Source organism: Leucopleurus acutus, assembly GCF_964270905.1.
Source record: "Leucopleurus acutus genome assembly, chromosome: 7".
Lineage (NCBI taxonomy): Eukaryota > Metazoa > Chordata > Mammalia > Artiodactyla > Delphinidae > Leucopleurus > Leucopleurus acutus.
The window spans coordinates 35,076,211-35,093,703 of NC_139150.1; the positions used below are offsets into that span (position 1 = coordinate 35,076,211).

Here is a 17,493-nt window from a genome sequence, read left to right on the forward strand (position 1 = left end):
TACTTTTGTTTATTAGTCAGAGTTTGATCTAGCCTGGCAGAGATATTAGTAGCAGTGAAAATCTAAAATTCATTTGCTGGAATGGAGAAATTCTTTGAGAAAACCACCCAGTAATTGGGAAAGCAAACTTCATGATTTCCATAACCATATTTCATTCTTTAAAATGAAATAATCAGGGCTTCCCTGGTGACGCAGTGGTTGAGAGTCCGCCTGCCGATGCAGGGGACACGGGTTCGTGCCCCGGTCCAGGAAGATCCCACATGCCGCGGAGCGGCTGGGCCCGTGAGCCATGGCCGCTGAGCCTGCGTGTCCGGAGCCTGTGCTCCGCAACGGGAGAGGCCACAACAGTGAGAGGCCCGCGTACTGCAAACACACACACACACACACACACACACACAAAAAGAAATAATCAAATCCTTTCCTGGCTGCCCCACCCACTCACCTTATTCCCTAGCAATCTTGAAGCAATATTGGGCGTGGTTGAGAGGATTCTATTTTCTACACTATGATGGATTCTCTGTAAATCTTATGTTTCTCCACAGCGAGACTGTGGACTTCCTGAGGGTGGAGACTGCATCCTGCATTTTCATTTTCTCTGTCTCTGACTTTGTTATTGTTGCCGGTTATTCAGTGTGTGCTGCACATGATAGGCCCTCAGAAATGAAAACCACCACTCACAAAAAGGCACAGACTAAAGTACAAACTTGAAGTATCTTCAAGCTGGCTTTCCTCTAACTCTATTTCTCGTGTCCCTTTATTTATATTAAAGTCATTAAAACAGTGTTGGGTGAAAGTTTTAAAAGACAAAGGACTGCACGTGCCTGTAGAACATCTGTCAGGCCTCCTCACTCCTGTCACTCACTTCCTCTGTCTTAAAACCAAGGTCTCCAACTGTCAGTGCCAACCACATTCACTCATTCCACTGAGCACCCACTGTGTGCCTGGTCTTAAGGAGATCATGGTCAAAGCAGAAAGTGAGACATTTACAAAAATCACCAGGACACCAGGTAGAAGTTGGTAGGTGCCATACCAATGGAACTACGTATATGCCTACAGGCTGCATCAAGAACATTTAGGAAGAGATGTTAAAAGGGTTAAAGAACAATAAGCAGACTTAGTGTCAATTTAGTCTAATTTTGGGCATATGTTACAACAACCCTATACATCCTAAAGGGGTAGGGCCTATGTATTATTCATAATTACATTCCCCGCAGCGCCTAGCACAGTGTTTTGGGCATTGCAGGGGGTTGATAAATAGAGCACCCTGTGCCTCCCCATCACTTCTGTAGGCAGGTGAAAGAGGGCAGATAGTAACTGAGATGGAATTCTAAAACAAGGCTGTTATTGCTGCTTTAAAGGAGCCTGCACTTTACTTAAATCCCAGGGATATCAGTTATGCCCTTTCTGTCTCCCACCCTTGCTCTATAATAATCTGTGCAATATATATATAATAATATATATAATAATTCTGTGGATGACGGAAGACAATTTAGTACCTCAGAATATCGACCGCTCGTTCACGGGAAAGGTCTTCAGCAGGCTCGTTGTTCATCTGGAGGATCTGATCACCAGGGAAAAGCTTGCCATGAGCAGAGCCTCCTGTTGAAGAGAAAAGAAGTAACTGATGTTCGTGCCAGGAGAGCCCAGACCCCATGTGTCACAGCAGCTCACCTGAATGGCAGCCTGATCCAGTCCCCAGGGCACTGGCTCACCCACACCCCTGGCCAGACTTGGGCTCACATGGATTTCAGTTTTCCTGTTTACAAAGCATGGATAATGTACCTACCATTCATCACCTTCAAGGGATGTTAGGAGACTGTCCAGGGAAAGAAGACTAGCAGAAACTCCCTGAATCAACAGAGCTGGCCAGCCAATCTACTACATTCATTGCTAAAGAACTCTGGTGTGTGCGTGTGTGTGTGTGTGTGTATGTGTGTGTGTGTGTGTGTAAATTCAAATTATTAGATTTTAACTAGTCCCAGATCTCACATCAACACATAGCTGAAGTATGACAAAAAACACTACACATTCCCAGCCTGCTCATCTTCACCCTGATACAGCCTATATTTTACAGACTCAAGTGAAAACAAATCAATAATTTCTATTACTGTCTGCCCAGAAACTCTCCCCAGCTCAGAGCATGTAGGGTTCAGAGAGGAGGGCTGGTCCCAATACTGTCACTGCCCCTGAGACTGGCCAGGGGGCCACGGGTGGGCAAATCCCTGCCTGAGGCCAGTGGACCTGGGGTGCAGATCAGCAAGTGCACTTGGAGCTCCTCCCTCCCAGCACCACAGGAAGGTGCAAAGCCCTAGACAGAATTAGGTCGAAATTAGATGTGCCCTGTCTAGCTTTCTGGGGTAGCATTTTCTACATTATGTTATAGCACAGAGAGATGGGAAGAGAACAAGGGATATTTCTCCCCAAGAAGTCAAAATCCTTTCTTGTTTCCCAGTCATCCCCTACCTGCTGTGACGGCCACCACTGTGAGGGGAAGGGTCTCAGAAATGTGAAATCCATAGTCCTGGAGGAGATCATCTTTGTCTATTTTTACTGTGTGTTTCACAGGGATGATGGTCTGGGTTGGGATCCCAGGGGGTCCATCAGCTGCAGCATCTTTAGCCCTGGAAGAGAAGGAGTGTGTAAAAAAGACAGAGAGGGGAGTCTAGTTGGTCGCCACAAACCAGGTCAGCCCTAGGCATTCTGGAGGAGGAAGATGCAGAGCTAAGTGGACACCAACTCTCCTCTTGAGAGAGAGACGACACAAACGCCAGTAGATAAGACAGCAGGACATAGCACCGTGCTCTAAAAGAGAGGTCGTGAAGTGCTGTGGGTACTCAGAGAAGAGGTAGAGCAGTTTTAACTTTGTGGGCTAGAGGAGAAGGAATCAGGGAAGCATTTGCTACCTAGAAGAGGTGGCATCTGAGAGATGTCGAGGGTATATCTACACAGCCCAAATCCTGGCACACAAAAGATATTCAGTAACTGCTGCTGAGTGGATGGATGCATAGATGCATGGATGGGTAGGTGGATGGATTCATGGATGGACGCATGGATGGATGGATGGGTGGGTGGATGGATGGGTGGGTGGATGGATGGACGGACAGGCATTCCAGGCAGGGGGCACTGCTTCAGCAGAGGTACAGAAGAGGAAAAACATGGACTGTGAATAGGAACAAGGAATTGCTCAGTTTAGATGTCTAATGATGACTAATTTTTATAGGTGAGTTGTTTCTTTGGTGATTTTTTTCTTTTTTTCTTTATAATGAACGTTGCTTCCCCTTCAACTTTGTAACTGTGAGGATTCCAGTATAAAATCCCAGATATTGCAGACTCCCTCTATATTAATTGTTAAAAACATGTATGTTCTCTATATATCTAAAAGCAGGTAAGTTGAAAGTTATATTTTCTATCTTTCAATACCACAAAGCGAATTTATGAGCTATTTTTCATTTGTCTGTGGCAAATGATTTTTTTCCTTCTAAGAGTCAGTGGTTCTTTCTGAGGAAGGTCAAATAGTGATGGGATAAGGTATTTATTGTCATTATAAAAAAACAACAGAAATGTGGAGGAGTAACAGCTCCCTCGGGGCTCTGCAGCTAAGGTTCATCATTTATTCTCATCTATTTACCAAACACTGTCAGGAACTCTGCCCAATGCAATAGGACCTTGGTTATCTGAAAATCACCTCTCTGTCATTTATAATAATCTCAAGTTTCAACAAGGACCAGGAAATATTAAAAAACTGCTTCGTGGAACCAAAATGCAGGTGACAAGTCCAAACCTTATTACACACATTATCCATCAAGGAGCTCTCTTAGGAGCGAGGAGAGGATTTCTCCTAGGTGAGCATATGGGTAATACTGAGAAGTGTTAGAAGACAGACTTAACAAGAGGGAAGAAACAGAAAACTCTGATAATTTATACTGAATAAAACCCATAGGTATTCCTGATTTTTTTTAAAAAAAGAAAACTTTAAAGCTCTGAAAGGACCTTTCTAAGTAAAATAAATAATATAGAGCACTGAAAGGCAAAAATCAACATCTGCAGTCCTTTGAAAAAGCAACAGGAAGGACACCCTAGACACTACTCCTATTTAATGTGGCAGAAGAAATGCCTGGAATACTTATCAGAGAAGGAAAAATGATAAGAGGAATAATAGCGTACCTTTTTTTTTCCTAAACAGTTGATGATCTACACCTAGAAAATGAATTCACAAAGAGAATTGCTAGTGCTTAAAAAATAGGTTTAGTGGAGTTGCAGGATAAACACATAAAACACAGCCACAAAAAGCATCCAACAATTCATTAAAAACAGAGTAGCTGAATGTGTATTAGGCGCTAGGCATTCTTAATAAGCTGATGCAATAAAGGAAGACACAAGTAAAACTGAGGCTGGATTCCTGGTTGGGAAGATTACATATTGAAAAATGAAAGTAAGTACTGAATGAAAATATAAATTTGATGGAATACTGGTTAAAAATCCTTCCAAATTAAAAAAAAAACTTGATAAATTGATGACAGTAATAGTAGCAGTAACAACAACAATGATAATCATTTGTAACATTTATTGAACACTAACTATGTACCAAGGAGTGATCTAACTTGTTTTCATGGCTCATCTGACCCTTACAACACACTTGTGAGGTAGGTATGATTATTATCCCTATTTGATAGATAAGAAGACTGAATCTTGCTTTGAGAAACTTTAACCTGCTTAAAGTCACATAGCTGGGGAGGGAGTTTCAAACTGGGGCTACTTTCTTCAAAGGCACTGCAGCACAGCTGTATAATGCAAACCACATTTGTAAATGGGGGAAGAAATGAAAAAGAAAAAGTGATTTTTAATATATTTTTATTTAACCCAATATATCCAAAATACTATCACTTCAACATGTAATCAATAAAAAAAATTATTGATGAGCTATTCTGCACCCTTTTTTTCATATTATGTCTTCAAAATTCAGCGTGTATTTCATACTTACAAAGCATATCAACTTGGACGCTATATTTTCAGCAGAAATTCTCAGATTTCATAAAATTTACAGTTAAAAAGTAAATTTTCAGGCCCAAGTTCTTCCGAACATACTTAAAAGTTTTCCAATAAATGAATGATCAGTCTTTACATTTAAATTAATTAAAATCAAATAAAATTAAGTATTTAATCTCTCAGTCATACTAGCCACATTTTAAGGGCTTAACAGTCATCTCTGGATAATGGCAACCATATTGGACAGCACAGATCTAGAGCCTATGACAATGTATGAAAAATATACGAGACTCTCATATACAAAAAGAAAATTTCTAACTTCAAAATTGTATTAACAGATGTTAGAGCAAATACCTTAAAAGGTACTTTATGTCAATTTGTCAAATCTTATATAGGTATATAAAATATTTATTGTGAGATGTGGGTACCCTTTAATGTAGAGTGGGTCTCCAAAATATGAGAAAGCTTGAAGCCTAGAAACCTTAAAAGAGTTGCGCTTCGGGGCTTCCCTGGTGGCGCAGTGGTTGAGAGTCCGCCTGCCGATGCAGGGGACGCGGGTTCGTGCCCCAGTCCGGGAAGATCCCACATGCCACGGAGAGGCTGGGCCTGTGAGACATGGCCGCTGAGCCTGCGCGTCCGGAGCCTGTGCTCCGCAACGCGAGAGGCCACAACAGTGAGAGGCCCGCGTACCGCAAAAAAAAAAAAAAGAGTTGTGCTTCAACCTAGATTATTTGACCTGGGAGCCTGGGCTCTTGAACACTAAATATTGCTGCAAGAATGAGGGTAAACAAGATGTGCAAGCACACACTCAGGTGTGGGTACACTTGGGTGTGCATACACCCACCTTCCTCTCTTCTATAGATCACAATCTTAATCTGCTCCTATCAGACAGAGGCGATGATCAAAACTGCACGGCGTGGTCTTCAACAATGAAACAGAATAGAAACTTTAGAAAATCTTTTAAAATATTAGGTGGCTAGCCAGAAATAACTCAACATGGTGACATAATCACCACACTGCAGTACTAAACACCATACGAAGTATTACATTTCAAAAAGGTCAAAAGAGAGAATTATAAAAACTAGAAATAAATATGGACAGTTTATGCCAGCTTCTGGAGAGGAGACACATTTTTAAGGATTAGAAAATTAGAGACAGGCATAAGATATAAGATGCATGGTTTGAATGTGAACTTCAATAGCTAATACATAAATACAAATAAATAAAAGATTAGGTAACAGAATAGGACACAAGGAGAAATATTAAATGATAAAAGTTTATAACTTCATCTTGTACACAAAAACTAACTCAAAATGAATCACAGACCTAAATACAAGAGCTAAAACTATACAACTCTTAGGAGAAAATATAGGAATAAATCTTTGTGACCTTGGTGTCATATTAGACATGCACAAGTAACAAATGAAAACATAGATAAACTGAACTTCTTCAAAATTAAAAACTCTTCTGCTTCAAAGGACACCACTGTGGACTTCCCTGGTGGTGCAGTGGTTTAGAATCCACCTGCCAATGCAGGGGACTCAGGTTCGAGCCCTGGTCTGGGAAGATCCCACATGCCGTGGAGCAACTAGGCCCATGCGCCACAACTACTGACCCTGTGCTCTAGAGCCCATGAGCCACAACTACTGAGCCCGCATACCACAATTACTGAAGCCCGCATGCCTAGAGCCCGTGCTCCACAAGAGAAGCCACCGCAATGAAGAGTAGCCCTCCCTCACCACAACTAGAGAAAGCCCACATGCAGCAACAAAGACCCAACGCAGCCAAAAATAAATAAATAAATAATTTTATTTTTTTAAAAAAGGACACCACTGAGAAAGTGAAAAGACAACCCACAAAATGGGAGAAAATATTTGCAAATCATATATCTAATAAGGACCTTGCATCTAGAATACATAAAGAATTCTTATAATACACTTAAACAAAAAAGACAAATAACCCAAATAAAAATTGGGCAAATAATTTGAATAGACATTTCTCCAAAGAAAATATACAAACAGCCAATGAGCACAAGAAGAGATCATTAGCCATTATGGTAACATAAATCAAAACCACAGTGACATAACACTTTATACCCACTAGGATGGCTATAATCAAAAAGATAGGTCAAGTGTTGGCTAAGTGGAGAAAATGGAACCCTCATACAGTCTTGTAGTTCCTCAAAAGACTAAACATTGAGTACCATATGACCCAGCAATTCCACTCCTAGGTATATACCCAAGAAAACTGAAAGCATTATGTCCACACAAAACTTGCACGCAAATGGTCACAGCAACATTATTCATAATAGCTCCAAAGTGGAAACAACCCAAGTGTACATCAACTAATGAAATGACAAAGACAATATTCCATAGTAGACTATTATTCAGCAATAAAAAGGAATGAAATACTGATATATACTATAACATGGATAAACCTTGAACACATTATGCTAAGCGAAGGAAGTCAGCCACAAAAGACTACAAATTGTATGATTCCATTCATGTGATATGTCCAGAATAGGTAAATCTATAGAGACAGAAAGTAGATTAGTGATTGCCTAGGGCTGGGGAAGGAGGGTTTTGAAAGGAAATGGAGAGTGACTACTAATAGGTATGGAGTTTCTTTTTGGGGTGATGAAAATCTTCAAAATTCATTGTGGTGATGGCTGTACATCCTTGTGAATACACTAAAAACCAGTGACTTGTACATTTTAAGTGGGTGAACTGCATGGCATGTAAATTATATCTAAATAGAACTGTTGAAAATAAGTAAATCAATTGAAAAAATAAAATCCTAGAGGGAAAAAGCTTACAATAAAAATATATGCAGAATGGGCATAAATACATGCAGTAAATACCCAGATTTCACGTGCTCAAAGCAAGTGAATTGACAACTTGCACATGAAGAAATAAAAGCTGGTAAATAACAGAAAATGTACAACCTTAGTCATTGAAGAAGCACAACTGAAAGGACTACAGAGAACTATTACATGTCTACTAAAGCACCAAATATGAATAAAAATAATAAAGCCCAACATGTGTGGGCCCTGGTATTTAAGGTTGACTGTATAAATTGGCTATTCAATCTTCTGGAAAATAATCAGGGAAATTATAATATGAATTTAAAATTTGATCATTTTCTTTGACCTTCTGTTACCATTTTGACTGACATTCCTCAAAGTAATAACTGCCCTCCCCCCAAATAAAATATTATTTGCACTAGACTATGAATTCCTAGAAGATAAGGGTGACTTTTATTCATCTCTGTGTTCCCTGTGCCATAAAGTCCTAGAACAGAGTATGAACTCAAAAGACCCTAGCTCTTGAATATTCAAAAATATTTACCATAGCTTTATTTAGAATAGTGAAAAAACTTGAAACCACCCAACAGAGAACAGATAAATCAAGCACAGCAAGGAATTGCCCCAAGACTCTACATCAGTGAAGTACCACAAGCCTGTGAATCTTAGACATATGTGGGAACACAGCTTAGAAAACACCCTACCAGAGCATCTTCTAAACTGTGGTTCAAACCCCCTTCCTAAGGGAGAGATCAAATTATTCTGTCCCCACAGCTCCCCATCACCCACAGGATAAAAGTTAAACTCCTCAACCTTACTCTCATGTTCCTTTGTCTTTAAGTCTCAGGCCCTAGCCAACATTCCCTACCCACTCTCCTTCCCAGGCCATCACTCCAGCCTAATCTTACCTGCTGCACCAGTTTTGCATCTGGGCCTCAGTTCATGCAGCTACCTCACAGGAAAATGTGAGGCCAATCAAAGCCCAGCTCAAACGCTGCCTCTTCCAAAATGCCTTCTCTGATTTCCCAGCTAGACACAAGTTCTCTCAGCTCTGAGCTCTTCTGGCCTAGAGCACCTCAACTTCAGTGATAACTGATCCCATATATCATCACCCCGAATAGACTGTAAATTCTCAGGATGCAGGAACCACTTTTTACCCACCTCTGTATTTCTCACCGTACCGAGTGAAGAACTTTGCCCACAGAAAGCATCTGTGCTTATTAGGTGAATACATGAGCAAAATACTATATAGAGAGAGCATGATGCAAAATAGTACCTCTAATATGATTAGCAAAGGTGGAAATGTATATTTAACCACTAAAAATAGCAGACAATTTGAATGTGACAGAGTTCAGTGTTTGTCCTTTGTTTGTTTAATTTGAAATATAGCTCAGCCCTATGACAATCGTCCTAATCAAGACCCATCTTTTCCATGTCCCAGAGCTCAGTAAATGGTATCAGGACGAGGTTCAGTTGCTCAAGCCAGACTCCTGGGAGTCATCTTTGACTTTACCCTCCTCTCACCCCTAATATCCTATCCGTCAGTACTACAAAAGATCTCCAAGATGTCCACTTATCTCTATATCTCCATGACCACCATTCTATTTCAGGACCCTGTTACCTGTCCTGAAGAAGATTTCTGTAACAGTCTCCTAGCTGGTCTCCCCACTTTTCATTCTTATCTCACCTGAATGATTCTCCATCCAGCAACCAGACTGATATTATAAATGCAAACCTGCTCATATATCTGCCCTGACTAAATGGCCTAATCCAAAATCCTTAATATGACTTAATACAGCGCCTGCCCACCACTGAAGCCTCTACAATGAAGCCATTTGTTCTCTCGATATTTTTGTTCCAGCCAGACTAGTATCCTTGGAGTTCCTCAAATACACAAGGTCTTCCCTCTGCCTAGAATACCCCCAACACCTAACATAACACTCTTTAGAGATTTCGCAAAACACCCAACCATACACTATCTGCCCAGCTCCTACTCGATCTTCTGGTTTTGGCAGAAATATTCCTCTCCCTCTGCTGAACCTGTACACCGAACCTGTACATCCCTTTTTGAAACACACATCACCTTTGAAATGACCAGTGTGAAGTCTCTTGTCCTTTCTAGACAACAGCTCATATGGCAAAACCGTGTCTCTCTTGCCCCATGTGCTGAACTCAATGCTAGGCATAGAACACGGCTTAATAAATGTTTGGAGACCAAAAGAAAACCACCGACCTTACCATATTTAGAACAGAATCCATTTTGATGCTTTTCAAGTGGGTAGGCTTCATTTATCTGACTTTTCCATTTGGAATGGTGTGCTCCTCAACAATGGTAGACAAATGAAGCCCCGCTGTGCTGGCTGATCCCTGGATGGCATCAGGAACTTTGGCCCAAAGTCTGTTTTTTGACATTTTCCCCAAAGGCCACATTTCAGCTTTTGTTTGGAAAGGGATTGCTTAAGAACAGGACCAAACCGTGGCCTCTCCTCACAAAGAATGTTCAATATTTGACAGAGAACTGAAGGAAATGATCTCTGTAGCAAAATTTCCTCCTCTGAAGAACCTTATAAATATCAAACTAAGCACCGACAATCCAAAAACCTATGTCTGATGCCTCTGTAATGGTTTCAAATCATAAATCTGAGGTCATTGCTGCAATTTCACTTTGGAACGGCATAAGACCTGGCGACACTAATAGAATTCCTGTCAGATAACTGGATCAAGCCTAAGGTAGAACTAGAAAAAACATGTAAAATTTATCATGAAAATAGCCTCGTGTAGACTAATTCTGTATTTTATGGGTCATAAGTTCATACTGAGCTGATCAATAATGCTGAGAAGAAAAAATAACAGAGATAGATTAGGTTTCAAATATTCTCTGGCTTTTTATCTGCTCTCTAATAGATTGGAAAATATATTTTGCCTCTATCTTGTAACAACAAAGAATTCACCTTTGAGTTCCAGCAGGATGTGGAGAAACTACTTTGAATCTATGGTTAAACACTGTATTATGTTCAGCTTGAGTGATTTTCAAAGCTAACATCTGGTATAAGCTGGCTTTTTAATCCAAAGTTTATTCAAAGAAAGAAGAAATAGAAGTAGCAGCTTGTACCAGAAAGAAATTTATCATGTAGTCATAATCATAGGACTATGCTTGTGGCTGTGCAAGTTTCTAGGGGACCACTGAATGTACATATTGTGAGTAGTGCAAAGGCCTACAGTTGAGAGGAGGAGAAATTATTCCACTGTTACTTTAAAAAGGAGGTTCAGGAGACAATGGCAACCCTGCAGATGCAGCACAGGAGCCTTCTAACCTGTTCTGTTCGAGCCTTTCTGCTTTTGCCCATGGGTCAAAGAGCAATAAAAAATTGGTACCTGAAATGGTCTTTCTACATCATTAGGAGTATTATAAAGGTCAAAGATACCATCCCTATAATTAGTAAACAGACTATGGTTATAATGAACAAGTAAATTTGTAAAGAGTGCAAAACCAATAGCCAGGGCTCTGATACCATGATGCCATGATGCATGTGTGTGTGCGTGTGTGCATATGTATGAATATGTATGCCTGTGTGTACATGTGGGTGTGTGCAATAAAATTATTCTAAAATTCACGTGGAAGAATAGGTAGGTAAGAGTAAAAAAAATGGAAAATGAAGAATAATAAAAGTCTAGTTTAATAGATAATAAATGTAAATAGTTTTAATACAGGTGTGTGAAAACAGGCCGTTAGATCAATGGAACAGAATAGCTAGTCCAGGAAGAGATACAATTTCCCACTCACAGACACAAGAATTTCATATATAATAAAAGTGAAGAAAGGAAAGATCACTCACAGTTAATGGTGATGCAAACATTACTTATTTTGGAAAAAACCAAGTTAAATCTACATCTCACAACCTATACAAAAATAAACTCCAAATTTAAAAATTAAATATAAAATACCTTAAACTATCAAATTGAAAATTAATTAAATTACTTATTGGGTGAGGATTTTCTAAGCTTAGAAGCAATCAAAGAAATCACCAAGAGAATATCATTTAACTATATAAAAATTGAAAATTGTAGGAGACAAAAAAATGGCATAATTAAGTGGAAAAGTATTCTATAACATGTCATTCTCAGTTTATCACCTCCGTAGTTATACAAAGCTGTTAAGAAGATGACAATTTAGTTCAAAGCAAAATGGTTAAAAATTAGTTTATAATGTAATGTCACTATGTTGCAGCTTTTATTAAGTAGTTTGTATTACACTATTTTTACAGAAATTCGAAACATGTCACAGAGACCACTTGGGGGGGTTAGTTATTTCTAAAAAAGCACTGATATTGTAAATGTTATTTTTATATTGGAATGTGAAATTAAGTGGTAAGAGAGTAGTCATCTTAATAATATCTGAGTAATTCTGTATTTCTACAATTATAGGTATCACTAGGCTTGCAGTCTACACAAGCATACACACACATTCAAACTGAGTGCCACTATCCGAATTTGACTAGTGATTGTAACAATAACCACCCACTGAAAATTAATCTAAAATTGAAGAAATCAAAGCAACTTTAAAAGTTGACACTCTTCCCCAGAAAAATGTCCATTTTAAGACACATTATATAGCTCTAACATTACCAAGGTTCATAAAAGTTAACAATTTGTTTAATAATGTTTGGAAATGGTAATTGTTATTTTTGACTAATTTCCTCCTAGACAATTCAATTAGTGTCAGAGATAAAGTTTAACTTTTATGGAAAAAATGGCAATTACAAGTAAGCAAGTACAACTGGCTGAAATGAGTGGAAGCTTTTAAAAGTCTGAAAAAAAAACAGGATTGCTAAAAGATGCATGTAAAACTATATGACTACAGATTAACTTCTATGTTTCCTTTTTTTAAAAATTTATTTTCTTTATTACTTTTCTTTATTTTTGTCTGTGTTGGGTCTTCGTTGCTGCGCATGGGCTTCCTCTAGTTGCTGTGAGCCAGGGCTACTCTTCGTTGCAGTACACGGGCTTTTTATTGCAGTGGCTTCTCTTTTTTTTTTTTTTTTTTTGAAGTACGCAGGCCTCTCACTGTGTTGTGGCCTCTCCCGTTGCAGAGCACAGGCTCTGGACGCGCAGGCTCAGCGGCCATGGCTCACGGGCCCAGCCGCTCTGCTGCATGTGGGATCTTCCCGGACAGGGGCACGAACCCGTGTCCCCTGCATCGGCAGGCGGACTCTCAACCACTGTGCCACCAGGGAAGCCCCTGCAGTGGCTTCTCTTGTTGTGGAACACAGGCTCTAAGCGAGCGGGCTTCAGTAGCTGTGGTACATGGGCTCAGTAGTTGTGGCTCGCGGGCTCAGTAGTTGTGGCTCACAGGCTGTAGAGCGCAGGCTCAGTAGCTGTGGCACAGAGGCTTAGTTGCTCCACGGCATATGGGATCTTCCCAGACCAGGGCTCAAACCCGTGTCCCCTGCACTGGCAGGTGGATTCTTAACCACTGCGCCACCAGGGAAGTCCCTATGTTGCCTTTTATCTGGACTATAAAAAACACTTCAGTGTACTTCTTTCATTTCTTGACCCGGCTATCAGGAAACTCAGAGCCAATGTTAGTACTCAAATGCTAAATCCTACATCTAATTGGTTTGCAATCTATTTACAAAATTTCCAGTCTTTATTTAAAAGTTTTTATGTGTTTTAAAACTGTAAGCCATCAAAAATTCCTCTTGGAAGGGGCTTCCCTGGTGGCGCAGTGATTGAGAGTCCGCCTGCTGATGCAGGCGACACGGGTTCGTGCCCCGGTCTGGGAAGATCCCACATGCCGCGGAGTGGCTGGGCCCGTGGGCCTGTGGGCCATGGCCACTGAGCCTGCGCGTCCGGAGCCTGTGCTCCGCAACGCGAGAGGCCACAATAGCGGCAGGCCACAACAGTGAGAGGCCCGCGTACTGCAAAAAAAAAAAAAAATTCCTCTTGGAAGAAGAAAGGATGTAAAATTTAAATATATTTTAAATAAATAATATAGTCCCTTACTATGAAAGCCCTTAATCAATAAAAATTCATTGAACATCTACTACATACTATGTATGCACTCTTCTAGGGCTGAAGATACTTTGTAAAACAAGACAGTCATGGTCTTTGGTCTCATATGTGGCAGGAGGGTTGGAGTAGAAGAGTCATATAATAAACAGGTGGGGGAGGGTAGGCAAAGAACAAGTAAATAAATGGATATGTTATTATAAAGTGTGGTGAGAGGGGTAAGCACTCTGCCAAGGAAGCAGGAGGAACAAGATGAAGTTGGAGAGTTAGATCAGGAACAGATCATAAAGGGACTTGCAGGCCGTGGCGCAACGGCAGGTGGGCCACTGAATGGTTTGGGGTCGGGTAGAGCCTGGGGCGAGCATGTGGGACACGAGCAGTTTGTATTCCGAAGAGTCCACTATGGCTTCAGGGTGGAGCAGAGAAAGAGTGAGTGACCACGGCAGTGCCCCCCAGGGACAGAGAGGTGGACAGATCGGAGATATGTTTGAAGGTGAACTGACAAGAGTTGCTGATGGGGTGGAAACAGAGTGTGAGGAAGAGAGGAAAATTCAGTTTGACTCAAGGGTCTCCTGATTAAGCAACCGGGTGGCAGGCGGTACCATTTACTCTACTCCAGGGAAACTGCAATTATTTATGCTTTTCAGTTCTTTATCATTTTTGAGTAACCTGAGGACACCAAGAACCCAGTCTGAATCAAGGTTGCAGGATTAGAGATGAGAAACAATTTAAAGAAGGCTACATGTGATTTATCCTAGAAACACAGAAATGATGTCTTCCATGGACACTGCCAGGAAGCTTTCCCTCTTTTTCTGCTCTTTCTCAAGCACTTGGAAAGCAAACTTCCTACTAGACTCATGGAAAGATGCTCAACATCATTAGCCATTAGGAAAATACAGATCAAAACCACAATGAGATACAGTACCACTTCACACCCACTAGTATGTCTATAATAAAAAAAACGGATAATAACAAGTGCTGACAAAGATGTGCAGACATTGGAACCCTTACACCCTGCTGATGGAAATGTAAAATGGTACAGCCACTTTGGAACATAGTCTGACAGTTTCTCAAAAGGTTAAACATCAAGTTGCTAAATGACCCAGCTATTCCACTCCTAAGTACAAACCCAAGAGAAATGAAAACATATGTTCAAAGAAAACCTTTTACACAAATGTTCATAGCAGCATTATTCATAATAGTCCCAAGTGGAAACAACCCAAGTGTACATTAACTGATGGACATAGAAAATATTCCATAATGGAATACTATTTGGCAATAATGCTACATGCCAAACATGCTATAACATGAGTGAACCCTGAACATTATGCTAAGTGAAGAAGCCAGTCACAAAGACCACATATTGTATGATTCTATTTATGTGAAATGTCCAGAATAGGCAAATCTATAGAGACAGAAAGTAGATGAGTGGTTGCCTAGGGCTGGGGGAGGGGCAAACGGGGAATGACTGTTAACAGTTATGGGGTTTCTTTTTGGGGTATTGAAAGTGTTCTGAAATTAGATTGTGGTGATTGTTGCATAACTTTGTATATACACTAAATAAATCTGTACATTTTAAGTGGGTGAATTTTATGGTATGTGAAACATATCTCAAAATAGATGTGAAAAAAAAAAAGCTTCCTAGAGGCCAATGTTGCCTTTTATTTACATTCTGTGAGAGAAGGTAGATATTAGAGAGTTCCAAGGTCAAATATTCAGGCAACATAAAGTTACACAGGTCTTTTTCTGCAGGACTTCTCAGAGCCTTTAATGTGCTAAAATGCACTATGAATCACCAAGAGTGGGTGGATAGGAGTGGGATATAGGCTGCATCACTTCCTAAATATATCTCTGGCCATGGAACATTTTTTTAGTAGAGAGCATCACATAGGACTAGGTTTTGCAGAATCCACTTTAGAAAACAATGTACCTAGGAGTTTTCCCATTCATTCACTAAGCACTACCTGACTACTTGCAATCTCCTGGAACTCAATCATCTCTGGGCTATGAGATGTGGCCGGTACTTTCCCTGCCCTCCATAGAGCTTGTGGTCTAGAAGAAAGAAAAGGGATGTGCTCAAATTTGAGTTGAACACACCGGAAGAAGCACAATGCTGATGCTACAAACCAAATACTATGGGGCCCCTTGGGAGAGATTAATTCTGACTGCGGGCTGGGGAACACTTCATGGGAGACCCAGCATTTCAGCTAGACCTTGAACTATGAGTGGGTTCTGGACACATGGAGATGGGAGGAAGAGATGTGGCACAGAAACCCAGGTCTAAGGGGTGGAAGGGGAAGTCGGGTGCTTGTAGTAGGGGAATAGCAAGTAGATCATTTCAGCTGGAGTATGATGTTGATGAAGCAGAACAGTAAGACAAATAGCTGTAATGGATTGTGGGTCAACCATGGAGCGCCTTGAATGTCTAACCAAAAAACGTTTAAATTCATACTGTAGGAGATGAGGACCCATCAAAGGTTTCAGAGCAGGGGGTAGGGATGGTCGTAAACTAGTCACTCTCTGAGCCTCAGGGTTTCACCTGTAAAATAGGGCTAATTCTCCCAGCCTTATCCCATCGTAGTGTGTGAGGACCTGAGTACTTGGCCGAGGGCAGTGCAGCCCCGAGCAAGGTTTATTGCTCAGCAGCACAACAGCTGTTTCCAGTTCCTCTGGAAGAATATGTGTCTCAGAAACACCTGACATGTGATATTTCATCTCCGTGTCAGCTCCAGATGGGAAATCTGAGACTGAAAATGAGCGCTTTGAAACAGAACATATTTTAAGTTCTCTTGTAGCAGTCAAATCAAATCTGTATTTGATTTCATTTCATTTTGTTTAGAATGAAATAGGGACTGGAAGGAAGGAACAGCTGCTGTAAACAAAGACAGGGAAAGAGTATAAACAGCAGATTGCCTGACATCAAGTACTAAGACAAGGGGCGTGTGTGAGACAGCCAGAGACAGGGACAGTGATCATGTGTGAGTGTGGATTCAAAACAGTGTGTGTTCCAGAGTGTATAGGCACATGTGTGAGAGTATGTGGGTATGAGTGTGTCAGTGTGTTTAAGTCCATCTGTGTGTGAATGTGCGTGTCTCTGTAAATGCATGTATGAGTTTGGTGTGAGTATCTCTGTGTGTCTGCGGGTGCCCCTTGAAGGATGCAGGGGGAGGATTTGGAAAGGGACAGAGAGAAAGGCACTCCAGCGAAATTGCTGACCCATTTACACTTCTTCCATCACAGGGTGTTAAGAACAAAGCAAGCCGGAGACAGTGATCCCCAGACGCTGCCAAGACTGCAAAACTTCCTCCCACGGGGACACCGAACCCTTACAGACAGAAATCTCTGCCAACCCAGGAGCCTTACCGGGCCGAGCTGTCCCGGGAGCGCCGGAGCCATCTTGCCACCATTTGTTCTATTCTGTGTGCTTTCCGGGACTGGAATAAACTGGTCTCCAGCATTTCCATTTACCTAAAAGGAAGAAGAGTTTTCTTAAGAAGCTAACCAAAATATTTGGAAGAGGATTCTGACAAATCACTATGATGCTTCCTCTATTTGCCAATTTTAAGACATGCTGATCAAATAACTAGGGCTCTCTATCTGAAATTAACATACACAGGTGCTCAGTGTCTACAGAGTGAACAACTTTAGCAGCCCTCTGCCCTAAGGAGTCCGTAGTCTTGTGGTACACAGATAGG

The 17,493-nt window shown here is 40.8% G+C and overlaps 1 protein-coding gene across 2 annotated transcripts in view; it reads right to left on the reverse strand.

The window, feature by feature from the left end:
- FRMPD1 (FERM and PDZ domain containing 1) overlaps positions 1-17,262 on the reverse strand; it is a gene marked incomplete at both ends in the record, with an annotated part of 45,858 nt that extends 28,596 nt beyond the window's left edge. For both annotated transcript variants that reach the window (XM_082843675.1, XM_082843674.1), the window contains 3 exons: positions 1,497-1,599; positions 2,464-2,621; positions 17,162-17,262. In XM_082843675.1, coding sequence (XP_082699801.1) covers positions 1,497-1,599; positions 2,464-2,621; positions 17,162-17,262 — 362 coding nt within the window. The remainder of the gene's footprint in view (positions 1-1,496; positions 1,600-2,463; positions 2,622-17,161) is intronic.
- Positions 17,263-17,493: the final 231 nt, after the last annotated feature.